Source organism: Lucilia cuprina, chromosome 6 (genome assembly GCF_022045245.1).
Source record: "Lucilia cuprina isolate Lc7/37 chromosome 6, ASM2204524v1, whole genome shotgun sequence".
Classification (NCBI taxonomy): Eukaryota; Metazoa; Arthropoda; class Insecta; order Diptera; family Calliphoridae; genus Lucilia; species Lucilia cuprina.
The window spans coordinates 36,891,949-36,909,333 of record NC_060954.1 but is presented as its reverse complement, the minus strand read 5'-3'; the positions used below and the strand labels follow the sequence as shown (position 1 = coordinate 36,909,333).

At 30.7% G+C, this 17,385-nt stretch overlaps 1 protein-coding gene across 1 annotated transcript; it reads left to right on the top strand.

Moving 5' to 3' along the window:
• The first annotated feature begins 340 nt into the window (after positions 1-340).
• LOC111678583 lies at positions 341-17,385 on the top strand. Its single transcript, XM_023439977.2, has 4 exons — positions 341-555; positions 5,823-7,429; positions 13,089-14,714; positions 16,933-17,385. Exons 1-3 carry the CDS (start codon positions 528-530, stop codon positions 14,703-14,705), a joined length of 3,252 nt encoding a protein of 1,083 aa, XP_023295745.2. The 5' UTR covers positions 341-527; the 3' UTR covers positions 14,706-14,714; positions 16,933-17,385.

Genomic DNA, 17,385 nt, shown 5'->3' with positions numbered 1-17,385 from the left:
TTTGTTTTGTTTTCAAGTATAAGTGATGCTAATTTTGTTAGTTACTGCTGATATTTTGATATTTCTAAAACAAGTTAGCGATTTTTAAAAAAGTCTAGCGATTTATTAAAAATTTTTAATAATCGTAACAAAAGCGATTCTGTTACGTTTTTATTAACCAATTTTCATATAGACTTTGTAAAATATTTCCATAGTAATAAAATTAGTGTAATTATTTATTAAAACATAGGTTTGTTTCCCAAACTGTATACAAAAATATCGCTGTGATTGCAACATTGTGTTTGGTTGGCAACGCCGTCTAGATGCTAGAAGAAATTTTGACATTTTCTTTTCAGTTGCCGTTCAACTTTTGCCTCGTCGACAATTATCAGGAAACTCTCTTCCGTGCGGCCGGTGGTTTTTCTTAAGAAAATTTCAATATTGTGATGAAAATATTCATAAAATAAATGATTATTCCATAAGAATTAAATATCTGAAGTGAAATAATGCAAAAATTAGTAAATTGATAACAAAAAACACATTGAAAAATGGATGTGGACAATGAAAACTTTTACGGTGAGACACAAGTTTTTTTTTTTGCATTAAATATATAATGATGATTAGTTAAATGATTGTGTGTGTGCGTTTGATTGTTTGTATGTATGAGAGAGATAGAGTGATTGTGTAGTGCAATTACGTATTGTGTGATGTTGTGTGTAGTAAAAATGAGATGGCAAAACAGAGACTCATTCAATAATTCTTCATAAATATGTACAATATTGTATTTGTTGTTGCAGTCAAATGCAAAAAACAAAATTTGTTTTTTTATACGCCCTTCACTTTTCATAATAAATTTGTGCTATATTTGTTGTTGGTTTACTTATTTAAAACATGCAAATACATTTTGATTGCAATTAAAGAAAAAACAAAATAATTGTATTTTTAATGAAACATATTGTTTGTCTGGTCAAAATTTTAGCTAGAAGTTTCTCATTTTTTATAAGAATTTTGATAATAATGTATTAAATAATGCGTGTTTGTATATTAATTTATTTTTGAAGAGGTATGTGAGTATGTAGTATATTTTATTTTAAAAATGGCTTTTAGTTCGTTCCATTTTTTCTTTTACCGGGCTGAAAACATTAAAATCTTGTTTATCAACGTCGTGATTGTATTTTTCGTTAATGTAAGAAAACAGGTTTTTTTATAAAAGACCTGAAAAAATGTTGACGTTTGTGATAATTATCTTCTTTTTTGTTCGTATTATTTACTCTCTTTCTCATTCTCTTCAACTCTGTGATTGTTTTTTGTTTGTTAAGTGATGGTGGTAAATGACGACAATAATACTATACCCTACTAGAGAAGTAACCTGCGCACATCAGTGGTGAAAATAAATGATCTGGCGTTATTAAATTAAAATTTATAATTTTTGAAATCTTTAAATGTTTTTTATTTTACTGCTTAACGAGAATCCATGATTAACTTGGCGTTTTCAGCTTGGCTTTGGGTTAGGTTGAAGACTCTCTTTTTCATATAAAAAGTTTGTTGTTATTATACCAGATATTTAGAAACTCAGTTATCTGGTCCTAATTCCTAAGAATGTTTCCATTCAATGTTCGTGTGAGGTGTTATATACAAAGAAATATATCTTTTAAGATATATGGATCTAATTTCGGTGAATACCTGACAATATCAAAGAAATTGTTTCAGAGTTTCACTATCATCCCCTTACACCCTCCACATTAGTCTGAATCCACTCGTCCATTTTTGTATAGCTGTGCCCATAATATTGAGAGTATACACATACTAACCCACAGTCTTGAGTAGGATTCATCCCAAAACTGATGATATAGGTATACTTTCTCATTTTGAGTAGAATTCCAGAACTTAACCCTGGAATTCCCAGAACTTAACTCTTGCCTATAAAAATTCTTTATAAATTGATGTTAAATTGTCATTAACTTAAAATAATCAATTATTAAAAATTCATTATCAAAATAAGTATTTGAAATTTTGGGCTTAAAATTAGTTTCTATTAAAATATAAATCCTATTCAGGGATTATTCTCTTTCAATTCTTTTACTGCCTTTTATTTAATTCAATGGATTCATAAATACGGGTCCGGCATAATTACATTCATACATACATATTTATAGAAAATAGGTTCCTTGTAATGTTAACTTATAGATTGCATGCTTTCACAAAAAAATATGCGGGTAATAATGTATTAGCACGAAAGGATAAAAATAATGTTAACTGAAATGGAAATAATATAAATGCCGGTTGTTCTACAAGATAACATATGAAAACACATTTTAAAAAGTTTTTATTAGTATGATTTGAAATATAACTTCTCTATATTACAGAAATATGTAGGTTAACTACCTAACATGTTGCTTAAAACTTAAACATAAAATAAAACTATAGTTATGAATAACTAAACTTTATTATAAATCTCATTATAAACTTTAATTTCATATAATAGTAAAAAGGTAGTACTTTAAAATTATCAAATTTCTATATATTTTTAGATTATAAATTATATGATTATCGAATAACGATATAACTTTTGTTTACCTTATACAATATTATTATAGATTATAAGAAATATATTTTTTAAAATAACAAACAAAAACCTATAAAATAAAATCTAGACTCTATATTCTAAAGTATTTTGTATCAACCACCCTCCATAACAAAAAGTTAAACAAAATCATACCAATCTTATCACAAAGGAACATTTACGAAATATTTTTTTTAATGGTAACACAAGATAACAAAACAATTGTGTGTATCATAACAATGAGTACTCTACAGTATGTTGTATTTTTGGTATTTTACATTTCATGTTGAAAGTATTATAAAATCTTAGTTTATGGGTTTTTCAGTGTTAATTTTTTTTTATTTACTTTTCATTATCTCTTTTAAACAATTCTAATTTGATAAGAGAAAGGCTGTAATGATTACTTTAAAAAGATTGCTCTCTAATAAATATTTTCAAAATTATTTTTCTTTGGAAATAGGAAAACACTAAATACCTAAAAGAATATCAATATAAGTGTATCAAATTTCAAATATTTGTTTTAAACGCCCCTCAATTTGACATGTGTTTATTTATAAGAAACTGGAATCTGTCAATTTGTCTTGGTCGAGAAGTAGTAAACACTTTTTTTAAGGAAACATAATTAACTCTTTGTGAACTACTTTTATAACTTTAAACAACTACAAATATAAATTGCTGAAATGGGTAATTATTCCATTAATAAAGTTTAAGAAACAATAATATCTTATTATTATAAGTTTGCAAGAAAAAAGTCTTTCAATGCAATATTTGTTTTTATTTATTTTCTATTTCTTTTAAATACCTACATTTATTAGCATTATTTATACAATTGTTATAAATACTTTAATATATAGATCAATTGACAACAGCCTTAAATGTTTATTTGATAATTACGCTTCGTTTGTAGCTTATCCAATATGTATAAAGATATGTATTATAATAATTTTATGAGTCATGCAAAGCAAATTATTATCAAGAAAAAAATAACACTACTAAAATGTATATATTTAATGGTTTTATGGGAAAATTTATCTAAAATTTAAGTCTATTTTGTAAAACCCGAATCTTAGCTACATTCTAATAAAAAATTTAGGTTAAACATTTACGTATTTATAAAAACAATAAAAATTCTTATTGCTATAGATAGATATAGTTTAAGGACTCTTACAAGGAACTCTTACTATAGATCTGTCTATGGTTAAGACTATATATCAGTCTATGGTCAAAACTATTAGTCTATTTTCAAGATTATACATCAATCTATGGTCAATACTATATATCAGTCTATGATTAAGACTATAGAACAGTGAATGGTTAAGACTTAATATCAGTCTATGGTAAAGAATATAAATCAGTCTATAGTCAATGTTTTATATCAAAACTACAGATTAGTCTATAGTTAAGGCTTTTTGTCAGATAGATATAGGTTAAGTACTCTTACAAGGATCTCTTACTATAGATCTATTTACGGATAAAACTATATATCAGTCTATGATTAAGACTATATATCAGTCTATTTTCAAGACTATATATCAGTCTATGATTAAGACTATAGATCAGTCAATGGTTAAGACTTAATATCAGGCTATGGTCAAGACTATATATGAGTCTATTGGCAAGACTATAAATCAGTCTATGGCCAGAAATTTAGATCACTCTATAGGCAATGTTTCATATCAAGACTGCAAATCGGTCTATAGTTAAGGCTATTTGTCGTCAACTTTTTTTTTTGATCTGTCTCTAGGCAAGACTACACATATATAGGTCAAGATTGTTATAGAGGAACAGCAAGTGTAACTAGTCTCAAATACCGAATGAAGTATATGTATTTGACTTTGCATCTTAAAAGAGTTTCAAAAGGTCTTTTTCAATTAGGTTTTTTGTGAGAAAACTTAACACAGAATATATCGGAAACTATGAAACACAGTTTCCAGATAGAATTTCATTAGAGGTAATATACGTAATATTATCTTTATCTGAAAAACTCACTCTAGGTCGGCAACGATAGTGTAAATTTACTTATTTTAAGGAAAGGAAGCTTGATGTATGTTATTTGACGAATGTGAGAACATTGGAGTCAACAAGGGCTAAATTAAGGAGAACATAATCCTATAACTCCTTTTGGAATAATGAAATGGTGGTTAATCCCATAACTCCTTTTGGAATAATGAAATGGTGGTTAAAAGCAATTAACATTTTCCATGAAATGGATGTTACAACAGACCCGATAGTAGTTTAGGCTGAGAGGAGGATAAATCTACATCAAATAGGTAAAAATACACCCAGATTTAGAAATTCTGTTAATTCCTAAGAATTTTCCAATCTGTATTCGTAGAGGGATGTTTTATACGGAATAATATCACTTCTTATTGCTGCAAAAACTAGACAATGGCAAAGGAATTGCTTCAGAATTTCAATGTCCTCTCTATAACTGTTCAACTTTTTATAGTTGTGTCCGCAATCCTGTGAGTCCACTCACACTAACTTCAGACCAAACTGTAGTTCTTCTGATTTAAAGCAGTATTTGATGAACAATTTGAAGAACCAGACCAAATCCCTTAAGCCCTATTCTTATACTAGTATTTTCTCTTTTTCTTTCTATTTCTATTTAAATTCTGTTATATTCTTGTTGGTGGGAATTAAGAAATAATGGCGATAACACGAGAATTGTTCCCCAACTCAGACCTGAATTACGAATGACCCGAATTTATAGTAAAGATTATTTTAATGATTAATCAATCATAAATACAATTATACACATGTATTAACCATTGCTCACCGTTGCGCAAGTACTTAACGTTTTTTTTTTTATATGCAAAAATTTTGAAATTATAAATGTTCACCAAAATTTTAACTTGAATAATATTATAAATTATAAATTTATTACTGTTATTTTGTTGTTTATTTCTATTTTATATAAAACTCTTTAAAAATCCTCTTCAACTTATGCGATACCACTTCTTCTTTAGTTATCATCAAAAAACACATTCTCTCACTTAGTGCCAAAGATATGCTATGTTCACCTTGTTAAGACAAATGAAACACATACACACACACGCACAAATACAATTTCGTCTATTATGCAAATTAATAATTAAAACTTGAACTGACGTTTAGCCATGATGTTCAGGCAACTAACAACAAACGCATTGTTTCAGTTACTTTTAAAACGTTTCTCTTAAAATCATTTTAATAATAAAACTTAAATAATTTAGTGCAAAAGAAAAAATTATGAAATTTTCTTATAATACAATAAACTATTTTAAACATAATTTTGCAGATGAAATAGCATCGTTTATGCCGCAACCGGGAGACTATAGTTTGGAAGATTTAGATGAAATAATACGTTCTACAGACTCTCACTTGGATGCTTCGCTGGATATAAATGCATTTGCTAATGCTTTTAATCAAAATGATTTTGATATGACAATAGCTGAAACGGAAACACATAATGACGAGCAAAAGTCAGCAACACAAACGTTGGGAGATGAAACACAGAAAAATTTCGAAAATGATTTTCAATTTAATTTTCCTGCATTTCCTTCACCTGCTACCTCTCAACAATCGGCAGGTTATTCATCTCCCTATGAGACACCGGCTCGTACATCATCACCCACCTCCATAGATGATGATCATTTCAATCCCGATGATTTTATTAATTTTCTCAATGATGATGATGTTAAAATTGATGATTTGACACGTGAAACTATTATGAAACTAAATGAGAATTGTCGCAATACACCCTCACCAACAGGTAGCTGTACAAGTTCTAGTGGTAGTTCCACAAGTGGTATACAGAGTGATGCTTCATCGGTGTCTTCATCTATGTCACAAAATTATAAATGTAGTCGAATGAGCCAAGAACAGGATGATGATCTTTTAGAGTTTATCAAATTTAAAAATGAGAAATTTGATCGTGAGGTACAAATGAATAATGAATCATCTACAACAACAACACAACCTGCTCAACAATGTTCAGATAATGCAGCTTCTATGGAAATGGAAATACCAGCACCGACAGCAACAACAACAACTCCTGCAGCGACTTTAATGCCTATTACTTTGCCGGTATTGCCAGTGACTAACATACAAAGTGTACCACCGGTTAACTTTGTACAAGGAACTATAATTCCTGTACAAACAGTACCTTTAACAACTGTCAATCCAGTGGTTAATATTAAAGCACCCACGGCTATTAAAATTGAAAACAAAACACCAGCCAATAAAACAGTTAAAGTAACGGCAATTGCAAACACTACTAATGCTACAACCACTGTTGGTAATTCAAAAGTAACACCTCCCACAAATGCTAAACCTAAAACCATATTCCTATCCTCGAATGATTTCAAAGCTTTAATGCAAAAAATGAATACTAATGGCAAAAAAATCACCGGAGCCAATGGTCAAATGCCGAAAATTATAATGAAAACTGCTAATGGCAAAGTTATAACTGCAAATAAATTGACGAACAATACCAGCAGTAGCACAACCATTTCGTCGTCGACGCCCACATCTGCCAGTATTAATAATTCAACTACGACAGCAGCTGCATCTTCTCAATCTCAATCTATGCAATTTGTTTCGAAAATGGTTAAAGCCAGTGGACCCATGTTGGTTAAGCAACAACCCTCTAAAGTTGTCACATCGAATGCACGTTCTGCTGCAGTTATGGCTGCTGCCAGAGCCTCACTAAGTCATACCAGAACTAATCGCAACGATTTGGGTATGTTAAGGGGTCTCAACGATGATAAATTGTTGAAAAAACAATTGCGTATGCTTAAGAATCGAGAATCGGCCTCGTTGTCACGTAAAAAGAAAAAGGAATATGTTGAAAGATTAGAGAATCGTATCAGTGATTTGGAAAAGGAAAATTATTCATTGAAAGGGGTGAGTACTAACACATGCAAGGGAATTTTTAAAAAAATAATTTTTTAAAATAAATAATAAATGGAATCATAAATTGTTATACAAATATGTTATTTAAAAACAAATATAAAAAACATTATACTCCAAAATTAGGAACTGTTTTTAAACCATAAACAAATAATTACTATAGAAAGAATAATAGATACATATGTTTTAAATTACATTAATAATGAAGTTTTAAAACGCAAATAATTTAAAACATGTTTTAGCTTTAAATAACATTAAATAACTCCAACAATTACAATCTGATAAAATTTAAATACAAATATTTATTTAACCATAACTTATATATGTCTGTCACACTTATCAAATCTATCTTCTAAAAAAAACACCATTTTTAAAACGCAATAGTTTTCAAATTATAAATGCATTTAATTTTAAAACAATATGATCTTGTTCTTTTTGACATTTTAGTGTCATCAGCTTTATAAAATTTATCTTATCACTAGGCAAACGAGCAGCCAGTATTTTCTTTAAATACGTTTTATTATTTTTCATTTCGATCCATTTGTTTTACTGATAAGTAATTCATAATTTTATAAGAATAAGCATTTTTTAAAAAAAAGCGAAAAAAAAACATCGTTTTCTTCCTTACTGCACAAATATAAAATATATGCAATAAATGAACTTGAAAAATAAGTTTCACAAAATATAATTTCATAACAATTATAAATTTTTATACATATTTAATTTCCTCTTCTTTAGAAAGCATGTTTTTTGTTTATTATAGAAATAATTTTCCCACTTTAAAAAAGTAAGAGTTTATTTTAAAATTTCTTTTGAAAAGTTCAGGGTTAATGACGTTTTAAGTTGAGACAAATAAAAATACAATAATAAAATACATAAAATACATCAAGGTGTACAAACGTTACGCAGATTATTGAAATTTATGAAATGAAATTTCTTCTAGCATTAATCTTTCTAGAGCTTTATTTATTTACTTGATTCGTTCTTTGGTGTTGTTGTAGCAGCAACACTGAAATTTCTTACTTGACTTCTTCGCCACTCTGGTTATCCAAATTAGTTGATAGATAAACCGCTAGGTAGTGGTTTAAGTGCCCCCTCCAAATATATTGCAGTAGGAACAGCTTTAATAGCATGATGTTATCTCATCATGCAGGTGCAGCACCGATTTCTTTCTTTGTTATTGTTGTAGCAGCGACACCTGAAATTACACGTATAAATAGTTACAAATTATTTCCTACTCTTCTTCTTCTTCGCTCTGGTTATCCGACTCCGTTAGATCTAAACCCAGTAGACGAGACGCATCCAATGGCTGAGTCCAAAGGAATTCAGGTTCCAACTGAGTTGGATGCAGGGCCTGTTCCACACGCAGAACAAAGATCTTGAATGGTATCGTTTATTTTCGACCAGTACACGTTTAAAAGGGTACACTATTCCGATCTAAGTTGTGCCAATACCACTCTAGTACGACGTGGTAGGTTTCGTTCCTCGTTTGCAATTGTGTTTTGACAGCTTTGAAGCTTCTTCCATTGCGTGTCGCTAACACTAGGTGTTCATACTGGTGCTGCATAGTTTACCACTGACCGGCTAATCGTTTGGCAGTTACTCAACAAGGTTTCTTTATCCATTCTACACTAATTGTTATACTTTACACTTAACACTTAAATTTCTGCAACTTTTCTTCTCCATCTGCTTACAGTTACCATCTTTTAATGCGTCCTAGCCGAGCTTTTACAATGATTCATGATTAAATGATTCAGTCATATAGATAAGAGGTTTTTTTCTTTGTTAAAACTGTGTCATGTGGTTCGTAGTTTCTATATTTTTCAATAACCCCTGTCAGAGACACATGTCCCTTATGGGAGGTTGAAGGTTTGAACACTATTTTGTAAGTTCGCCCGCTAACTATTTCACCTGCATACTGCAGCGTTCTGATATTCAACAAAGCCTTATTGTAAACAGTCTAAAGAACTTTCTCATTAAAGGATGAAAACACTATGTTGTCTCACAAGAGTTCCGTAGCTTTCCAAATCGCATGAATCTTTTATGTTTATAAAAGTAATATATAAGCACCGACATCGGTGCCCACCTTGGATCCGTGAGTAGGGTTTGCCCAACCCTGGAACAGTCTAATGGATCCAAGCCAATAGGTCTTATTAGGAAACTTTGTTGTGGGTGTTACCCTGAAATCTAAGCAAGCAATGTTATTCTGCTCATGAGAATTCGTTACGTGCAACATTTTTCTGTGGTCATCAGGCAATTGTTTGACTAACGAAAACTCATAAAGACTTAGTATGCCCTACCTACCACACTTTCTACATAGTGTTTCCTATTGATCTAACAAATGTAGTTGAATATCCTAAGTTACCTATGCTGTGTAACTTACAGCACACCTTTGGAATTTATTAAGTATTTTTCCATACGTTGCAGTTGAAAAGTTTTACCACTAGCCAAGCGCTATCACTACAATTGGATCTCCGCTATGGAACGACACCAAATATTGTCAATTCAGCAATTGGTGTACATAAGAACATCCAGTTAAAGCCAATCTATTGCAACAATAACAACCATTAGTAATTGACATTTGGTACTTCGCACCGGAACCACTCGGAGTTCAACGACTTTACACGTGTCACTGCTAAAATTTTTTCAGAGTTACATTATTTCCAGAGTTTTATCTTCCATGATAGCTTACTAACAAGATTATATCATCTATCCTTGACAATTTAGTTCACTATCAACCAGAAGATATAACTAGCTGCAAGAAAGGATATGAATGACTTCTTCTTTTCACAATTTTTACTTTCATCAACTGTACACATGAATCTCTAGGCCAGTGGAACTGGACCTAAATTAACCAAACATTATAGTTAACTTTTTAAAGTTTTAGTTCTCTACACACCTATTCCAAACAAAGCAAAACACTACATTCGTAATACAGCTCTGGGTGAAGAAATTTTGTCGTGCGTCATTGCCATTATCTCTTAAGGGTCCTTTTTGCTCTGCCTTCGAGTGTTTTACGTTTCACTACCGCATTGGTTTAGTGTACGGCGTCGAATAACGGTATAGCGTTACTGTTTTTCGAGTTCTACATATTAACCATATGCATTCGGATACATGGTGAAGAACCATAAAAAACTCATTGAATTTTGGTGGAGGCCATAAAACTCATTAGCTAAGTCTTAGCGAACTGGCTTCCTATACAAAGGTATAGGTCGTTTCGGTATTTCTTGGGCAAGGCTTCTTGGATTGTTACCCTGGCACTATGCTTGCTTTATGCGGCGCCATTTAAATTTTTAGATTCCAAAAAAAGCAAAACACTACTTAGTTCGTTGTAGCCTTCAAAAAATATTAACTTTTACTACCGGAAATTGAATTTCTACTTACAAAAACTCAAAAAGAAACTAAAGCAACATACAATGATGAAAATATTGTTTCAACGAATGTAGTATGATGAAATTTTAAACTAATTTTGAAATATTGTTTTTGCAATTTTGCACAAATGTTTTAGGTTTTTATTTTTCCATTTCATAGTGTAATGGAGTTTGTGCATCATAAAATTTTTCAACTATTAACACTCTTACCTTACCTTTCTCTTTTTTATACATTTATATAGAAAATATTTATATTGTGGAAAAGTATTAGTCATATATTATTAACCCGTCTTTTAACCACAATAAAGACGAAATAACCAAATATACTTACATTTGTATGTAGATATGTTTCTACATATGTATGTACATATGTATTTACCTACTTTTACGTGCTAAATTTGTACATACATAGTATGTATGAATGAATACATGAATGTTTTTAACAAAGAAAGCCTTCCTACATAATCTGTAATACAAACACAAGCAACTAGTATTTAAACACTGACAATCTTAAGTTCATTGAACATATAATATAAACAAAACAATCAAATATTTTTGCCAACAAAAAGAATTTTGTTCAAATTATGTGCAATAATACGTGTTAAGGTAAATAAACATTTTAACAATTGTATAGTTAGAAAGAAATTGTGTTAATTATATTCATACATATTTATTTTTTTCTTAGAAAAAGTAAATCATAACATTAGAAATTATACAAAGATAGACTCTCATATCTATATAAAATATTTAGTGCGATTAAACAACTGTGGCCTAAACTTAATCATAAGTATTAGTTTATAAATATAGACTAATACAAAAACATTAACTAATACAAAAACATTAACAACAAAACTATAGTTTTGTTGTATTGGAAAACAAAAATTTGTATTTTGTAACAAATAAAAAGCACATGTTTGATTTTTAGTATTAATATGAAAGTATGATTAATCAAACTTTTAACTTAATTACTTTTGATGTTAGTTACTAAAGTATACTTTTAGGCAATAGTAAAAAACTTATGAAGTTTGTTTGAAAAAATATTTACTAAACAACTTTCTTTAGAAATAAACATATAAAAGCGAAATTATTGAAAAAATCGATCTGAATATTAGTTTTTCGATTAATACCTACAGTAACTATTTAAATTATTGACACTGTAAGACCTTTACGATGACATTATTGCAAAGATTTTTTATAAGATCAGAATAAGTTTTCCACAAAATTCTCTTATATAGCCAGATAGTTAGTTGTTGCCCTTTGCCAAAAATTCGACTCATTCTGGTGCGTAGAAGCGGCTATCTGGGTATGCCTCAAAAAGACGCGTGGGTGGGAGGGAGTTTGATATCACTGCTATAACCAGTCGCGAAGACTCTTCTTCTCCCCTAGCTGTGCAGCTACCTAACATGCACAGCATCACTAACGACAGCATTAACCACCATTGTCACTCAGATCTCACAAGTCTTAAATCAGCAGAGGCAATGTGAATGAGAGGCTCTTGGCTTTTGACACTGTCAGTCATGCTACACTCTTCGAGGAAATCATGCAATACACAATTCCCAATAAAACGAAGAGATGTATTGAAAATTATCTGAGTGGCCGTCAGTCTATCGTAAAGTTAAGAAACAGACACTCCAAACCACATAGAGTTAAATAAGACGCACCTCAAGGTGAAGTACTATCGCCACTTTTGTTTAACTTCTACCTCTCTAAACATCCCGCACTTCCACAAGTCGTGGACGTCATTTCATATGTGGACGAATGTACAAGTGTTCTAGTGAATGGTCAACTCCACGAAATATATCAGTTCTTCAATTATCACCAGCGAACCAAAGCGAAGTCGTCAACAAGACTTTTTATCACCAGTACAAAGGAAATAAACCTAACCTGTAATTCATTTTCTGTAAAACCTGCAAACGTCTCAGTACGGCACAGTAATTACGTAGAAATAGCGAAATAGAAACATGGTCCTCGAAGTTAGCTACATATTAAACTATTGGTCGGTCAGTCGTTGTTGTAACAGTTCGACAGTGGCCGATATTTCTTTCATGGGAATATCGGCCACTATCTGTCGCTGGGATGACAATCTTCTCCTGGAAAGATCCTCCCAGTCAAGGAACACATTGTCATGTTCCATTTAGGAACATGTTCCTCTTAGGCTATTTGTGTATGAGTGCCGCACTTGTAAGGAAAAAAGCGCTATGCCCCAGTTCTGTTTCATCATTTAATTTTACATTTCTATATTCAACATTATATTTATCTTTTACCATTTCTATCTTTTCTAGGAAAACTCCTCTTTACGTTCACAATTAATGGCATTCGCTCAAACCTGCAATTGTAAACATGGCAATGTTAGTGAATTCATTCTCAACACCCTTAATATGGATGGTAAAAATGGTGGAGCAGTATTAAATGCAATCGATACAACATATCTTTTGAACAATGCCAAACAACATTTGGATAATTGTGGCAGTGCTGCGAATAATCATAATAATTGTGGTAGTACAACAACAGCAGCCTCAACAACACATCATGTGAAAATTGCTCCAAAACCTGCCAACGTATCGGGTGCATTCTCGAATAAAGGTTTCAAACAACGCATGAATGCGGCCACCGTTAAGAAAAATGTGGCTGTACTCTTTGCCATGGCGTTTATGGTTACATTGAATGTGGGAAATTTTCAAAATTATCTAAACAAATCTGCTCTCGAGAATGCCATCGAGACAACAGTGAACGATGAACCAGTGGTGCAAACTGGACGTCGTTTGTTGTGGGTTCCGAATGAACATGAATTTCACGAACAGACAAATCGCAGTAAGCGTGAAACTGAAATGGCAAATATGCCACCACCGCCATTGCATTTCTTGCGTCCCGTTAATCGTACCACAGCGGATAAGATGAATGGCACATCGGCTAAAGATGAGCCACCTATAAAAAGGCCTTTGACTATGACGACGACGACAACTTATGCAAATGCTACACAGGAAAATATGCGATTGGCAAGGAACTTACATAAATGGATTGGCGGCAATGACTATTTGAATTTAACTGGCAATGGAATTGGCAATGATTTTGAACAAATGGAACATTTTAAATTCAACTCTGGCTCTTATATGGACTACGATTTACCGCTACAGGCTCCGATTGGCACGAAACAGAAACGTAAAATATTTTTGGACACGAAAACACAACAAAAACACACAAAATTGAATATGGAAGGAGAACGTAATTCATTGGGTTTGTTTAAGCCCAGAATTAGTGAAGAATATTTAAGGCTTTTTAGAGGCATCAAAAGGCAAGATGATACTTTCTATGTTTTGTCCTTTAATATGGATCATATTCTATTGCCGGCTTCGGTTTATAATAAAAGTTCACGTCCAAAAATGTCTCTCATGTTACCAGCAGGAGATCCGTCACTCAATGGCGATATTGTGCTAATGCAAATTGACTGCGAAGTCATTAATACCACAGAGCTGGAAATCAAATCACATATGATACCAGAAAAACTAAGACCTTCTAAATATTCAGCAAATGTACGTGTTAATCCAAATGATGTTGCCAACAATGAAACGGCTGGTCCAGCTTCAGCTGCAGCAACTAAATCAAATGAAATTCCCTTAAAGAGAGAAGAATTGAAAGAGAAACCTACTGCTCCGCGTACATATTTCATGATGGGACCCAAAAATCAAGTCTCTTCTACGCCAGCGTCTAATTCCACGGTTAACGGAGTAAATGTGGTTAAAAGGAAACCAACTATTGTTAAATTAAATGCCAATGACAGTGTTATTGGCAGTGGCGTTTTAAATGTACGCAATTCAACACTATTTTCACGCATGCGCGAAACGGTTGTTTCGCAGAATAATGGTTTTGTAGCGGCTACAGATGTTAAGAAATTAATATAATTTTCAAAGGTATTTATTAAGATTTTTTTCATGCATTAGCTTTTCTAGAATTTTTTAAAAGTTTAATCCGAATATTTGAAAAAAATACAACTTTAAATGTATTCTTTAAATCATGCAAATCCTTTAAAGCGATATAAAGTAATGATAAGACTACAACACTGAAAAAAGCTCGTAAACTTCGATCTAACTCAATAAAGTTAGAATGAAATTGAAATAAGAACTTTGTTACAATTCTCATATACTGTTTCTTCTGACAATGCATATGGCACAAAATGATTACTAATGAGAAGTGGGCCCCTAAAATGCATTCTATTCTGCTGTTGTGTCTTATAAATCTTACAGTATTCTTAAAATTAAAAATATCATTACAATTCGGAAAATAACTTGTCCTCAAGTGGAACTCGAAAAATTTTGAAGTTGTAAAAATTGTCAAGATTTGTTATATATAACTATAGTTTTGTTCTAGTTTAGTTCTAGATATGTTTTAGTTTTGTTCTAGTTCTTTTGTAGATATGTTCTAGTTTTGTTCTATTTCTGTTCTAGTTTTGTTTTAGTTTTGTTCTAGTTCTGCTCTAGTTCAGTTCTAGTTCTGTTTAAGCTAGTTTTGTTCTAGTTCTATTCAAGTTCTGTTATAGTTCTGTTCTAGTTCTATTATAGTTCTGTTCTAGTTCAGTTCTAGTTTAGTTCTAGTTCTGTTCTAGTTCTGTTCTAGTTCTGTTCTAGTTCTGTTCTAGTTCTGTTCTAGTTCTGTTCTAGTTCTGTTCTAGTTCTGTTCTAGTTCTGCTCTAGTTCTGTTCTAGTTCTGTTCTAGTTCAGTTCTAGTTCAGTTCTAGTTCTGTTCCAGTTAAGTTCTAGTTCAATTCTAGTTCAGTTCTAGTTCAGTTCTAATTCAGTTCTAGTTCAGTTCTAGTTCAGTTCTAGTTCAGTTCTAGTTCAGTTCTAGTTCAGTTCTAGTTCAGTTCTAGTTCAGTTCTAGTTCAGTTCTAGTTCAGTATTCTTAAAATTAAAAATATCATTACAATTCGGAAAATAACTTGTCCTCAAGTGGAACTCGAAAAAATTTTGAAGTTGTAAAAATTGTCAAGATTTGTTATATATAACTATAGTTTTGTTCTAGTTTAGTTCTAGATATGTTTTAGTTTTGTTCTAGTTCTTTTGTAGATATGTTCTAGTTTTGTTCTGGTTTAGGTCTAGATATGTTTTAGTTCTGTTCCAGTTCTTTTGTAGATATGTTCTAGTTTTGTTCTATTTCTGTTCTAGTTTTGTTTTAGTTTTGTTCTAGTTTAGTTCTAGATATGTTTTAGTTCTGTTCTAGTTCTTTTGTAGATATGTTCTAGTTTTGTTCTAGTTCTGCTCTAGTTCAGTTCTAGTGCTGTTTAAGTTCTGTTCTAGTTCTGTTTTAGTTCTGTTCTAGTTCTGTTCCAGTTCTGTTCTAGTTCTGTTCTAGTTCTGTTATAGTTCTGTTCTAGTTCTGTTCTAGTTCTGTTCTAGTTCTGTTCTAGTTCTGTTCTAGTTCTGTTCTAGTTCTGTTCTAGTTCTGTTCTAGTTCTATTCTAGTTCAGTTCTAGTTCTGTTCTAGTTCTGTTCAAGTTTTATTTTAGTTCTATTTTAGTTCTGTTCTAGTTCTGTTTGAGTTCTGCTCCAGATTTGTTCTGTTCTAGTTCCGTTCTAATACAGTTCTAGTTTTATTCGAGTTATGTTCTAGTTCTGTTTTAGTTTTGTTCTATAAATGTTCTAGATTTGTTCTAATTCTAGTCTTGGTCTAGTTCTGTTCTAGTTCTATTCTAGTTCCGTTCTAATACAGTTCTAGTTTTATTCGAGTTATGTTCTAGTTCTGTTTGAGTTCTGCTATAGATTTATTCTAGTTCTGTTCTATTTCCGTTCTAAATATGTTTTAGTTCTCATCTAGTTCTGTTCTTGTTCTGTTCTAGTTCTTTTCAAATACTGTTCTAGATTGTTATACATCTGTTCTGGTTCTGTTTTAATTCTTTCCCAGCTCTTCTTCTTTCGAAAATTCTAACTTATTCGAAAAATTCAAGTTTTTAAAGTATTGCTAAGTCATTACGAAAAGTGTTGATAACTAGAAGTTATTTTCGGTTATTAAACATTTTGAAAATAATTTTAGAAGATTTTTATGATATTTTTAAAAATACCAATTTGTATTTGAACTAAGTTAAGAACTTATTTTTAAAATAATATTTTTAACATAAAACTATTTCAATTTCAGATTTTTGCCAAAAGAAGTCTTTACTGGTTATGTTTAACATTTTCTACATTTTAACAAATCTTATATACATTAATTAACTTTGTAAGAATTACTTATTGTATTTTTATATATATTTTTAAATCTACTTATTTGTTTAAAATTTCTCAATTTCTCAATATAATACAAAATTTGGACTCAATTTAAGGCAATATGACACATAAAAACATATAAATTAAGAATATTTGATAAAAAATTTTAATTTTTAATTCTATCCTAATCTACACTTTATGATAATAATTTGATTTTTTAATGAATTTTACTAAATTTAAAAATATATTATGAATTACAAAAAAATTGTAAAGAAAATACATTTACATACTAAATTAGTTAATAAGCAAATATGCTCTTTACATAAATTAAGCATTTAATTGAAAGAAACAAAAATATACACTTTATTAAATTTATAAAATTATA